General features: G+C 39.5%; 1 protein-coding gene across 1 annotated transcript in view; it reads right to left on the bottom strand.

Moving 5' to 3' along the window:
* CHMP2B (charged multivesicular body protein 2B) overlaps positions 1–13311 on the bottom strand; it is a 30364-nt gene extending 17053 nt beyond the window's left edge. Inside the window, exon 1 of the mRNA XM_002921699.4 lies at positions 13058–13311. Coding sequence (XP_002921745.1) covers positions 13058–13091 — 34 coding nt within the window. The 5' untranslated portion in view covers positions 13092–13311. The remainder of the gene's footprint in view (positions 1–13057) is intronic.
* Positions 13312–13908: the final 597 nt, after the last annotated feature.

Here is a 13908-nt window from a genome sequence, read left to right as displayed (position 1 = left end):
AGGTTCACAACAACCACAAAAGTAAGTACTATTATCTCTCTTATCTCAGAGAAGGGAATTGACATTCTGCGAGGTAATCTGCCCAAGAAAGAAACAGTGCTAGGATTCATATACAGATGGTCTGATTCCAGGGCCTCTGATTTTAACTACCGTATTATTCCGTGAAGCCTTTTAGGCAAACAAGAAATAAAGTTATCAGAGACATAATCCTTATAAATACAGATCTGCATCAGCAAAAATATACAATATTTAAAACAGAAGGAAAAACATTTCAAGTCATTATATAAAATATAACTAATCAACTACAATGACTTTCTGAATAAAAGTTAAGATGCCAGAATTCCTCCTGACAAGACATCTATTTCCCCTCCTTTGACTCTGTTTCTCAATGAAGTTACACTGGTGGACAGCTCATGCTCAGGACTTCCTAGAGATGTACTCTATACNCAAATGGCATTGGGACAACAGGATGTCCACATGAAAAAAATGGACCCCTACATCACAGTGTATATAAAAATTAACTAGGGGCATCTGGGTGGCTCCGTCAGTTAGGGTCCAACTCTTAATTTGAGCTCAGGTCATGATCTCGAGGTCATGACATTGAGCCCGCACCAGACTCCATGCTTAGAGTGAAGTAAGCTTGAGATTCTCTCCCTCTCCTTCTGTCCCTCCCACTGTTCGCATGCCCATGCACTCTAAATAAATAAATAAATAAATAAATAAATAAATAAATAAATAAATTTTAAAAGATTAACTAAAAAAAGATTAATGACCCAAATATAAAAACTGAAATCAAGCAATTCTTAGGAAGAATACATAGGAGTAAATCTGCATGATCTGGGATTTGGCAATAGATTCTTAGATATGACTCTAAAAGCCTAAGCAACAAAAGAAAAAAGTAGACAAAATGGACTTCATGAAACTTAAAGGCTGTACACCAAAGGACATCATCAAGTGGAAAGATATTCCACAAAAGGGAGAAAATATATACAAACTATATATATGGTAAGAGTCTAGTATCTAGAATATATAAAGAACTCCTAAAACTCAAAAACAAGACAATCTAATTAAAATGGTTGAAGGACCTGAATAGACACTTATGCGAGGAGATACAGAAATGGCCAATAAACACAAAAAGATGCTCAACATCATTAGTCATAAGGGAAATGAGAGATACTTCACACCCACCAGAACGGCTATAATCAAAAACAAAAATGGAAAACAGCAAGTGTTAATAAGGATGTGAAGACTGGTACCCTTATATACTGCTGGTAGGAATGTAAATTGTTTCAGACACCGTGGATAACAATTTGGTGGTTCCTCAAAGATAAACATAAAATTACCATATGACTCAGCAATTCCACTTCTAGGCATAAGAGAGATGGAATATAAAAACGAAGTACTCATACATACTACAACATGAATAAAACTCAAACATACTATACTTAGTGAAAGAAGCCAGATATAAATGGTCACATTTTATGATTATGTTCATATGAAATATCAGAATAGATAAATCCATAAAGACAGAAAGCAGATTGGCAGTTGCCAGGGGTTGGGGAGAGAGAGAATGCTGAGCACTGCTTTACCTGTACAGGATTTCATTGTGAGGTGATGATGTTTTGGAACTAGAGGTGGTGGTTATACACCAATGTGAAAATACTAAATGCCACTGAACTGTTGTTCGCTTTAAAATGGTTAATGTTATGTGAATTTCACCTCAAATAATACAACAACAGAGCCAACGCCCATTATCCTTTTACTGATGGAACATCACAACCTTGTTTTTACACATTCCTGTGTATAACATATAACTTTACTCAGAATAAAGATAACTAATTATATTGAGGAATAGGCAGTACACTAAGAGGTTCACAACAACCACAAAAGTAAGTACTATTATCTCTCTTATCTCAGAGAAGGGAATTGACATTCTGCGAGGTAATCTGCCCAAGAAAGAAACAGTGCTAGGATTCATATACAGATGGTCTGATTCCAGGGCCTCTGATTTTAACTACCGTATTATTCCGTGAAGCCTTTTAGGCAAACAAGAAATAAAGTTATCAGAGACATAATCCTTTATAAATACAGATCTGCATCAGCAAAAATATACAATATTTAAAACAGAAGGAAAAACATTTCAAGTCATTATATAAAATATAACTAATCAACTACAATGACTTTCTGAATAAAAGTTAAGATGCCAGAATTCCTCCTGACAAGACATCTATTTCCCCTCCTTTGACTCTGTTTCTCAATGAAGTTACACTGGTGGACAGCTCATGCTCAGGACTTCCTAGAGATGTACTCTATACGTTCTTTAAATACAGGAATAGGAAACCATATCATATATATAAGAGCAATGGGGGGGTGTCTTCCCCCCCCCCTTACTTTCTTCTGGATGGGTAACACATTTCGCTTATAAAGACAAAAGAAATGTTCCAGAGACAAATATATTTAGGAAATGTTAAAGTTGAAAAAAACTGAACAGATTTGTTTCAAGGCCTCTAAGACTCTTTAATATGTGAATATGTACTGTCAATCCTTAAGGGGGGAATACATTATAGATTATTTCCCAAATTAATTACTTATCTTATTTTTAAAAGATGTATTTATTTATTTATTTGAGAGTGAGGGAGTGTGCGAGAGAGCACGTGTAAACACACATAAACAGAAGGAGGGACACAGGGAGAGGGAGACAAGCAGACTCCCTGCTGAGTTGGGAGCCCAACGTGGGTCTTGACCCCAGAACATTGAGATCATGACCTGAGCCAAAATCAAGAGTCAGACGCTTAACTAACTGAGCCACTCAAGTGCCCTTTATTTCCCAAATTTATTAAGTCAAGGGTCCTTTTTAAGAAATCTCTATTAACATTCCATGGAGCACTGGCTGGCATTCTATTGTCACAATTTATTAGTTTCCTAGGGCTGCTATAACAAATACCATAGACTCGATAGTTTAAACAATAGAAACTAATTTTCTCACAGATCTGGAAGCTCAAAAGTCCAATATGAAGGTGCTGGCAGGTTTGGTTTTTCCTGCGGCCTCTCACTTTAGCCTGTAGAGGGCTGCCTTCTTGCTGTGTCTTCACATGGCCTTTTCTCTGAGTGTGCCCATCCCTGCTGCCTTCCTTTTCTTATAAGGTCACCCTCCTATTGGATAAGGGCTATACCCTCATAACCTCATTTAACCTCAACTACCTCTTTACATACCCTCTCCAAACATAGTCACATTAGGGTTTAGGACTTTAACGTATGAATTTTGTGGGCATACAATTCAGTCCACACAGTGCACAGTATCTTTCCTCTGACATCTGTAGACACCGAACAGCAGAGCTCTCATTTCCCTAGGCTTAAAAGCAATCATCAGCCTTTTCATCCTCAACATTCCCAATTTTCTTCTTCTGAACTTAGCACACTATCTTGCCAAAGCCAATGAATTGGTACGAAAACAATGACCACTTACCCTACTGTTTCAACAGAAAATATGTTATATATTTAAAACTATGAAATTACAAATGAACTTTTAGAGTATAACATCTTTGTGTACTGACTTCCTAAACTCAACTAGTATGAAATGAAATCGTAATAATGAGATAGTGATGAGGGTCTTTTAAAGCCTTAGGAGTACAGAAGTGAAGCCACCATACTGACAAGTTAAATTGTGATCAGATAATTGACACAGATGGAAAGCAATTGCAGAAAGCCTTGACTGCTAAGATATAAAATTCCATCAATATATACTTATTCATTATCAGAATGGTATAATATATAATAAGAAGTATATATTTGATCTTTGTCTTGAGTTCCTGGCACAGAGCTCCTAAAACCCTTGGAATTTCTTTAGTCGTAGGAATATCTTTTAACTCAAGAAGGGGGACCCCTAGATAGTTTCTGGAGGGGGCTGGTGACCAGAAAGACCAAATGCTTGAATAGAGGGTAGGAAGTTCAACCCCACCCCCTGGCCTCAGAAGAAGCGAGTGGAACTGAAGACTGGGTTGTAAAAACTCCTGAATAAAGAGATGAGGAGAGCTTCTGGGCTGGTGAACATACTGATGTGCTGCATGCCTGAAAAGAGCAGGAAAGCTCTGGGCCACTTAGAGCCGCTAAAACCTCGCTTCCATTTGGCTATTCCTGAGTTCTACGGGTTGTCCTAGCAAATTATCAAACTGTGGAGGAGGTTATGGGGACTCTAGAATTCACAGTTGGTTAGTCAGAAGTACTGGTGGCCAACTGGGACTTGTGACTGGCATCTAGCATGAGGACAGTCTTGTAGGCCTGAGCCCTGGACCTGTGGAGCCTGTGCTAACTCCACAGTGTTAGGACTGACTTTTTAGACACACCAGTTGATGTCTGAGAATCATAGAAAATAGATACAGCCATCTTTGTTGGGAAAACACATATCATGACATGAAATTTTACCAAAACATGTACCTTAATCAAAATAGTTTTACTTCCCTTTTCTTAATTTTATGTAACTATATGTACCATAACTGTCACTGTATATTAGAGAAAGAAAAATAAAGAAAATTAACTACTGCATATTCCATAGCCCCATAGTTAATAGACCTATTAATATTTATTAATATTTAAACAGTTCTAAGCTATAAACTGAGAGCATCTAATGTTGCATACTAAAATATAGACATAACACTTTAAAACATATTATGGTAAGTAAGAAAAGACAGTAAAACATTTTCTTCATATAAGATAGGCATATCCTATGAAACAAATTACTCTAACTTAAAAAAAAAATCCCTATGTTAAATCCACATTTAATGATTTGGTCTTCTAGATAATTCAGAGGGACTAATATGAGAATGGTTCTGAGACACTTTTAATGTTTTTAGGCCAAGTTTATTTTCCATTATATTTATTTTTTGGCAGGTTTGATTTCCTCCCAAGATTACAAGCTCTTTAAGAGCAAGGAGCACATGTATTTTATTTATTTGTATTCCCACCACACTTCATGCCAACTACTACCTCAAAATAGTATACTTAGCAGTGATCTACGGGAGTACAAACATATTGAAATGTAAAAGAATGTGCCTTACAGGCATAGTTAATACATTTCTTTAAAATGTATAATAAACTCTATTGGTTACCAAGAAAGATGGTTGATAACTAAACCATGAACTTTAACTTTGATAGATCTCTTTATACAGTGGAAAAATGGAGTACTAAAATAACCAGATATGTCCCTTACAATTTTCTGCTTTCCCTTTTCTTCATTCTGAGTCAAGACAAGGACAGAAACATGTACTGGGCACTGCTGACATCTAGGAGATACAGCGCTTGGCTCCTGTCCATCCCTGCTTTCTTCTCTAGGCAAAAGAACATGCTCAAATTTTTATATTCCAGCACTTCATCTACCTTTTGGGGTTACTGTGAAGCGCTTCAAAATAGGTAGTAATAAAGACTTTTCACATCGTGAAAATGGCAATGGTACACGGCTGTGACTCTGGTATGTTCTCTTTGCTACTGTTCTGTGAGGTAAAAAAGGGTCTGGAGGCCACCCCAACCACCACCCTCTTCTCACCCATACCCAGCACAACACTTAGAGAAGGCCACCTAAGCCAGCTCCACTGTAGGCATTAAAAGCCTATCTCAAGGGGCGCCTGGGTGGCTCAGTCATTAAGCGTCTGCCTTCAGCTCAGGTCATGATCCCAGGGTCCTGGGATCCAGCCCCACATCGAGCCCTGCCCCGCATGGGGCTCCCTGCTCAGCGGGAAGCCTGCTTCTCCCTCTCCCACTCCCCCTGCTTGTGTTCCCTCTCTCACTATCAAATAAATAAAATCTTTAAAAAAAAAAAAGGCTATCTCAAGCCTTCCAGGCTCTTTTTACTGAATGAAACATACATGTATGCACTAGAGTGATCACAAACTTAAATTTTGGACTTAAGACGATACAGACAGAAAAGGTCATTCTGCTCTCCTTAGTTCTGAATCAATAAGGTCTATCTGCTTACAGAAAAAAAAAGTCAAAAAATAAAAATAAAAACAAAAGGGGCCTCCATGTGGTCCAGCCTAGTTTACTAGAACTCTCTTCCGGGGTTTGAGGCTAGGCCCCAACTTGAATTATGGCTGTCCTTCCAGACCCTGCTTATTTATATACAATTTGCACATTGAAGGATTAAAGCAAAAACTAATTATCAACTCTAAAAAGAGGCATTCATTAATTTGTTGAGTTATATTTTAAATATGTTTAAAGTGCCTTTCGTTTGGGGAAAAGGAGGTGGTCTGTCTCAAGCTTACAGGGTAGTTCAGGTTATTGCCCCAGGAGCCCTGAGGCACTGGTCTACTAGACAGCATCCACTCTACCATATACTGGGTTTTGTGCTTTACTGTAAGGTCTTGTTTACTATAGGTCAAGACAGAAATTTTAGTCTAATATATATTTTCTGCTTCTAAATGTGTTTCTTTAAAGAAAAAAAAATCATTTTGATCCATGCATTTTTATTGCCTACCAGTTGTCCTAAATCTAGTGATTACATGGATTGAAACAGGAGCACAGAGTAAATAAGGCACATCATGCTTTACCATTTTTCATGGTAGCTTTGGAGATCGAGACCTGAGGAGACAGGGAGCTTCTCCTTTAGATATCACTTGCAATCTCTGCAGCAGCCGGGAATGGAAGTGGTGGGTGTGCAGCCCTGGGATGGCAGGATAACAGGTATTACCTACATCCTGATCCTTACTCAACAGAAGAACCACCTGTTGAAGGGGGTGTAGCAGAGCTCACCAAACAGTAAAGAGGAAAGGAGTCCTGGCTAGGTGGGGACGTATCACCTTCTTGGGTGGATGGGGAGAAAAAAACTGCAAATGGTACAAACTCAAAAGTTAAGGGATAAGAAAGAAACATTTAAGGTCAGTTCCTAGAAAATGCTGGCTCTGGGAACCAAAGGTACTGAGAGGCAGAGGTAAATGACAATGAGAGAATGGGTGCGGGAGGAATCAGAATTTGATATGCGAGCAAATCTGTTTCTCAGGGTTTGAAAACTGTGTAGCAAAAAATCAGGGAGAAATGGCATCAGCTTAATTAGCCCATTTTGATACATGGTAAAGAAAAAATAAGAACAAAAAACAACTATGGGAAACAGGACTGTGGAGGATTGTGCCAACAGATTTCTTCTACATACGGTCCTGGGAGCCAACCATCCATTTAAAAACTAGGTTGCAGTTGAAAAACTCAGCAGGACTTTCTTGGAAGGAGGAGGTGGAATACTAAAGAGAAAATAGGAGTCTAGCCGTATGGTAGCATAAAAGGAATGCTACCCTTTGCCCCCCAGTAAAATCTCAAGTCACTCGAATACTGAGAAATTCATTCAGATTAATTTATTTTTAGTAAAATATCAGTGTTTTCAAGAGCTGAAGGAAGGTCTTCATAGGGGCTATGCATCAGTAGATCTTTAGGTCTCATTTGTTCCTCAAAGACACAGGCTTTGGTACCATCATCAATAACAGCTTCAGTTCAGAAAATTGTGAAAGAGCATTTTCTCACTTAAGTAAAAACAAGAGGGAAAGATCCTATGAAAGGAAAGTGTCACAGACCTACAGACTTGAAGGCAGAAAACAGTAGCATGAAAAGAAATACCAGTCTCTGGGGTCATGCTAGGGATGCAGAAATACAAAGGGGAGACATTTTCCTACAGAAATATCCATGGATGGTATCCATCCATCTCTATACCAAAAAGCATGGAGAACTTTAACTCAGAAAAATGCTCAGAAGAGAGCTCTGTGCTTCTGAATCCCATATTCAATGACTTTTCTTTGGTGTGCCAAATGTAGGGGCCAAAGAATGTAGGGGCCAAACAGCAAGTAAAATTTGAGTTTTTAAATATTCAGAATAAGCAGCACTAAGGGAACACACAGCAACCTAGGAAAGATATAGGTATTATAGGTAGCACCAGACAGTTCTATCTTATTTGGTAGAAAGCAGAAAAGTTCTGGAGGAGATTCAGTTTATATAGATGGTAGGTTTTACTCTCTCTTAAGATATCACAGATGTGTCAACCTACCCTTTGACAGGAGCTTTATCCCAAGTTAGTCAAAACTTCAGATTCTGAACTCTGGAGTACTCGTACATGGATACAATCCCACAAATGCAAAACCAAGAAGCTTGCTCCTCTTCTGTCAGTAGGATTCCTCAAATTATGTCTAAACTTGCAGGTTGGTGGCAATGATATATGGATGTAGACTATAAGCTCTGGATCCTGGAAACACTACTTTTGGTTAGTAAATACTGTTATTTTGAATTTTTATCTCTCAATTATAAACTGCTGCAGAGATACATTCATGTATGCTGAAGAGACTCCCACCTTGCATTAATGCAACGTAGGAAAAACTCTGAATAAACATAATCCAACTTTGGAAGTGCACAAGGATCTACTTTAGTTCCAGTGAATGCAAGTCAGGAAGTAGAAGCTAAAAAATAAGAATACAGGCATGAGATACTTAGCACAGTTTGAGGAGGCATCAGAGAAGAGTTCTCAGAGAAGAAAAACTCCTGACATAGTGCAAGTTATCCAGAGGAAGAGAAAAGAGGGTTCTATGCATAAGGAAATCATAAGCAAAAATATGTCAGAGAGAGAAAGAGTGTGGTATGGTATGTACTGATGAATATGAGAACAATACTGCTGGACAGTAAAATGTTCAGGGACATGACAAGAAAGACAAGGACCAGATCAGGGAGGGCCGTATGTGCCTTATTAAAGAGCTCTCATTGATCCTGTTGGTACCAACGAATATAATAAAGGGGTTTTCACTGAGAAGTAGCATAGTCTGATTTGGGTTTCAGGTAGATCAAATCACAAAGCAACTCTGTAGATGAATAATTTAAGGGCTATGACGCTACAGGAAAGAAAAGCAGAAAGGTGATGTAATCAAGTGCAAGAAAAATGGGATCTGAATTACAGCAGGAGTTGCAGTGGAAAATCATGTGTGTCAAATACTTAAGAGGTAACAGGAACAAAACTTGGTAATTAATTAAAGGTAGGAGGCAAAATCAAGACCTGCCAACATTGGAAGAGCAGACTCAGGAAAGGAACTGACTTAAAAGGAGATGGTGATGAATTCTTTTTGGAATCTTCAATTTGAAGTACTTTGGGAACTCTAGGTGGAGATACTCAGCAAATCGCTGGTCTGAAACTCAGAAAAATATAACTAGAAATACAAATTTGGGATCCATCAGCATGTAGGTAATAAGTAAAATAATAAGACTTTGGATAAGATCATGGAGGGAAAGAGTGTACACTTTGAAAAGTGCAGCCCAAGATGGAACCAAGAAGAACACTAACATTTAGGGAGCAGGGTTAAAAAAAAAAAAAAAAAAAGGAAGGAAGGAAGGAAGGAAAGAAGGAAGGAAGGAAGGAAAAGATGAAGGAAAAAAAGAAAAGAAAAACCTGAAAGGAGAAAGAAAAAGAGTGGTTAGAGGAATTTGAGGAAAATATTAAAGCTTCATGGAAGCCAAAAGAGAACTTCAATAAAGAAATTATTAGGATCAGGGCCGCGTGGGTGGCTCAGTCGCTAAGCGTCTGCCTTCGGCTCAGGGCGTGATCCCGGCGTTCCGGGATCGAGCCCCACGGCGGGCTCCTCTGTTGGGAGACTGCCTCTTCCTCTCCCACTCCCCGTTTGTGTTCCCTCTCTTGCTGGCTGTCTCTCTCTCTGTCAAATAAATAAATAAAATCTTTAAAAAAATTATTAGGATCAAATGCAAAACACAAGCCCAAGAGGTGATCACTATAAAAATGGCCATTTTGCCAATCTAGGAGTCATTGATGATCTCAGTAAGATCTCATTGCTTAAGATGTACAGCAAACGTGCTGTAGAATTGGGGGTGGTCTGAGAAATAAGGGGATAGAGATGGGAGACATTACTCCCTCAAGAAGTTTACATGAAGAACAAAGAGACTGGACAATACTTGCTAAGAAACCTGGGTCAAGGGAGAACCAGGGAAAGGAGGGTTTTTTCCAGTACTACTATTCAAAATCAAAGTTCTACCACTGATTCCAAGGGAAAAAGAGCCCAGTTCACAGATAAATGGTTACCATTACATAGCATCTACCAAAAGTTGAGAATTCCATATACTAGAAAGAAAGGCAAAATTAAACTGTGCCATTGGATCTCTAATAAGAAAATATTATCAATGATAATACTCAAGGGATGAGGTCCTAGTTTTGCCACTAAGTTGTGTGACCTTGGGCAAATTACTTAGTCCTTCATATCTCAATTTCCTCACCTACAGAGTGAGGATGATAACAGTACCTATCTTCTAATTTTGTGAGAATTAAATAAGATGATGCATACAAATGCTACCACAGTGCTGGCTTACAGCAGGACCTCAAATTTGCCTTTATTGAGGATAACAGACAAAAATTATACAGTGCTTAAAATTTTTCACTTTTAAAAGACATATTTAGTTATGAATTCATGACAAAACCTCATGGCATCCTGATTTACAGGTTCATAGTTTCAATAAATAGGTCACCATTAGTCCACTTAGGGAAAAAAACCCAAAGCAATGTAAACACATTACCCTATGTGTATGTGTATACCTTATAAATCAGTAAAAGGAAAACCAAATACTCAATTGTAATTTTAAATTCAAAGGAATCTTTTTCTTCTATGGCATTGAGGTACAATTCTCATTAATTTCTGTAACAAAGTATACACTGCAGAGACTTGTTCATCTTTGTGTCAAAATGAATTAAACATAACTCTGAATAGTAATAAGTGCTGTAATGTTGTCTCCCTTTTTAATTTACAAGTGCAGTAGTCTTTAATGATATAGTATGCAACTCTTCTAGCCAATCCAAAGAGACAAAAAGATTCAATTATTCTCCACATCTATGTGCAGTTACATATTTCCCTTATATATCAGAATTTCATTACTGCTGAAACAGATAAAAAGAAGGCATATAGCAAAAGATCTTATGATCAATAATCAACGAGTCTGAGGATCTGGGAGAAATACATAAAAATACATTTCATAATATATAGCCTCATTACTGCTAAGAAGAATGCTGTCACCTTCTAAACAAAACACCTTCTTTACAAGGAGTAAAAACATCAATAAAGCTCTGTATCAGAATAATGAAAGTACAAATCTAGAATTAAAATGTCATCAAGTGATCTGAATTGACATAATAATGTAAAAAAAATAAAGTATGCAGTTTGGTAGTTATAGTAAATATACATGGTAGCCAAATTTACATTCAGAAATTTCACACATAGATCTTTAAATCAGTAGTATAGCTCCTAGCTAAAGTCCTTAAGACTTTCTTTTCACAAATAATCTATTTAGCAAAAAAACATCATTTCTTGGATGAATTAACGCAACTGCAAATGAGTATACAAATACCCTCACTGCACATCCTCACTTTTTCTCTTTTTTATTCTGTTCTATACTTCAAGTACAATAGTCACTAGGCTGCCAAAAGCACCAAGAAGCACAGTGATGAGAATATAGAACTGATATTTATGTCTTTGAAAATATTTGACAGATATTAAGCAATTAAAGCTGTTTGGCCTTTAATGTTAAGATGTTTTTTAAAATATAATTTGTAACATCATAGTAACAAAGGTACAACTCTTTTCCTCTGTTTAGTAAATTCTCACTATTTAAAAATGAAGCAAAAAAATAAACCTTCCCCCCCGAAGTACTATACAATAACTGGAAACCACAATATTGGCACTGAAACAGTGAAGAAAGTGCCACATTAAAGATTAGACAGCATTCTCACATAAAATTCATCTCACATAATTCTACTATATCCTATACCAACTTGAAAGGTATTCTAGGTACTGTAAATGGTACTTCTTAGTTAATATAAAGTCCATAAATCAAAAACAAATTTTTTTTCCACCAACTCAGGGTAGGCAAAAATGTATTCTGTGTACTAAATTAGGCCTAACATTACACTATGTGTTGAAGTGAAGGGTAGAGGGGCAAAATAAAAGTGATGTCTTTGTTATCCTCCCCAAAATAATGTTGCTGGCACTGGAACAGTCAATACAAAGGAATGAAGGAGTTACCCCAGGTCTGGACTCAGCACCCTGTTTGTACCAATCACTGTCTAGCTACCACTGCTCCTTTTGTGGCAGGGTTAGACCCTTACAAAGAAGTGATTCTTTGGTTGAACCAACAGCAACCTAGACTCAACATGTAATAGGAAACACAATTTTTAATTAACTTGAATGAATTCGATTCCTGGTGGCAGTCAATGAAAATATCAAGAGTAATTAATCAGTGTTATATACACATTACAGTAATTGCTTATAAACACCAATTTGTGTATTTCTATACACTCCTCTTTTTCCCCTTAAGGTGACATTGAGCTACATGTTTGAAACAATGCAAGTTATTGTAAAAAATGTAAACTTCTATGCAGATAATACATAATACATCTCTTACTTCAGATAGCAAAAGATAATCACAGGGAAGGAAAAATACATTATGAAAACTAAACCCAAGGCACTTCCCTTAGGTTTCTTATATATTTTTCCTGGAGTCAGTAAAGCAGCAGTTGTTTCACATCTCTATTGACAGGATATTCTTAAGGGAAAGCCGACCAAGACCCAGGTTCATTTTGTAACTGGAGCCTGTTATCCCCTCCTCCAGCTGAATACAGTTTTCCTGTTTGTACGCCTTAAGTAGTACAGCTCCGAACTAAGGGAACAACAAACCAACAGACGAAACCAACAAGAAATTCATCAAATCACCGTCTAATGACACTCAAGGGTCAGCCGCATCCTGTCTCCTCGAAATGCTCAAGGTCTCGCTAAAGGAAAAACGTGGCGGGGGCGGGGGTGAAGAGGGCCGGTAAAGGTGGTGTATGTGTGTTAAACCGAGAGAAGCAGCCAAATTACTCAGGTGAGGTTGAGGTGTGGCGAGTCAGCAGAGATGGGGAAGCAGAGAAGTGACGCACGAGAGCGGTCACCTGTGGGGCCACTTGATCCAGCCCTGCCCCCAGGGACAGCTGAAAGAATCGTGGCCGGAAGCCCCCAAAACACGCCAGGGAAACGCAGAGCTGGGCCCCTTTGGCCCGGCCTGAACTCACCATCCACCGTTTTCTTCTTGAAGAGAGACGCCATGGTCAGGGACCGCGCCTGGGCTGCCCGACTCGGCCGGGTCCGACCCGCGACTGGGAAAGGACGGGAGGGAAAGGACAGGCCCTTACAGGGTTTGGTGTGGCGGAGCGACAGGCAAGAGAAGAGGGCGGGGTCTTCAGGCAGGACCCGCGGAAAGCGGGTATCCGCGAAGCCTACCGCAGCCGAGTCGCCCCGAGCTCAGGTGACCGAGAAGTAAGACACTTTTTGGAGAAGTCACTTCTGGGCGGCGCCTGCGCATTAGGCGCGCGCGCCTGCGCACTGCGGCGCCTGAAGCTGCCGCCTCTGCCCTCGGCTCGGCTGCTGCCCGTTCTTCCCGCTTGCGGGGTCGTGGCGTGGCGTGTCAGGAGGGGGCTTGCGGTGGTAGCAGAGCGTGGAGACCGTCGGCGGTATCGGGAAGCTTCTCTGTGCGAGTTCCGTGGGGACATGCTAACAGAGATGAGCTTTGGTTAGCTCTTTCTTCCTTGTTTGGGGGAAGCTGGAAGTGGGGGTCTCCAGCGTCTTAGGACAAGTGTGGGTCGTCCCGGAACCAGTTGGTTTAGAACCATCCCGTTGCTGTCAGTATTAGTTCTTTCATAAGAGCAGGAGTTGGTTGCAGGGCTGTGGTCCGTGCTCCGGCGGTGTTTGTCTCCGAAGTTCACGTTCTTTTCCGCCCTGACTCGTCAGCGATCTCCGGGGCACTCGCCTGCGCAGGCCCCTGTAGGTCCCGAGGCGTTCACCTGCCTCGCTGGGCCCAGGTCTCTGACCACCCAGCGTGTCTGGAAATCCTGTTGCTAGGCTTGAGAATGGCGGGGAAGGAAGG

Source organism: Ailuropoda melanoleuca, chromosome 1 (genome assembly GCF_002007445.2).
Source record: "Ailuropoda melanoleuca isolate Jingjing chromosome 1, ASM200744v2, whole genome shotgun sequence".
Classification (NCBI taxonomy): Eukaryota; Metazoa; Chordata; class Mammalia; order Carnivora; family Ursidae; genus Ailuropoda; species Ailuropoda melanoleuca.
This window is presented reverse-complemented; position numbering and strand designations above follow the sequence as displayed.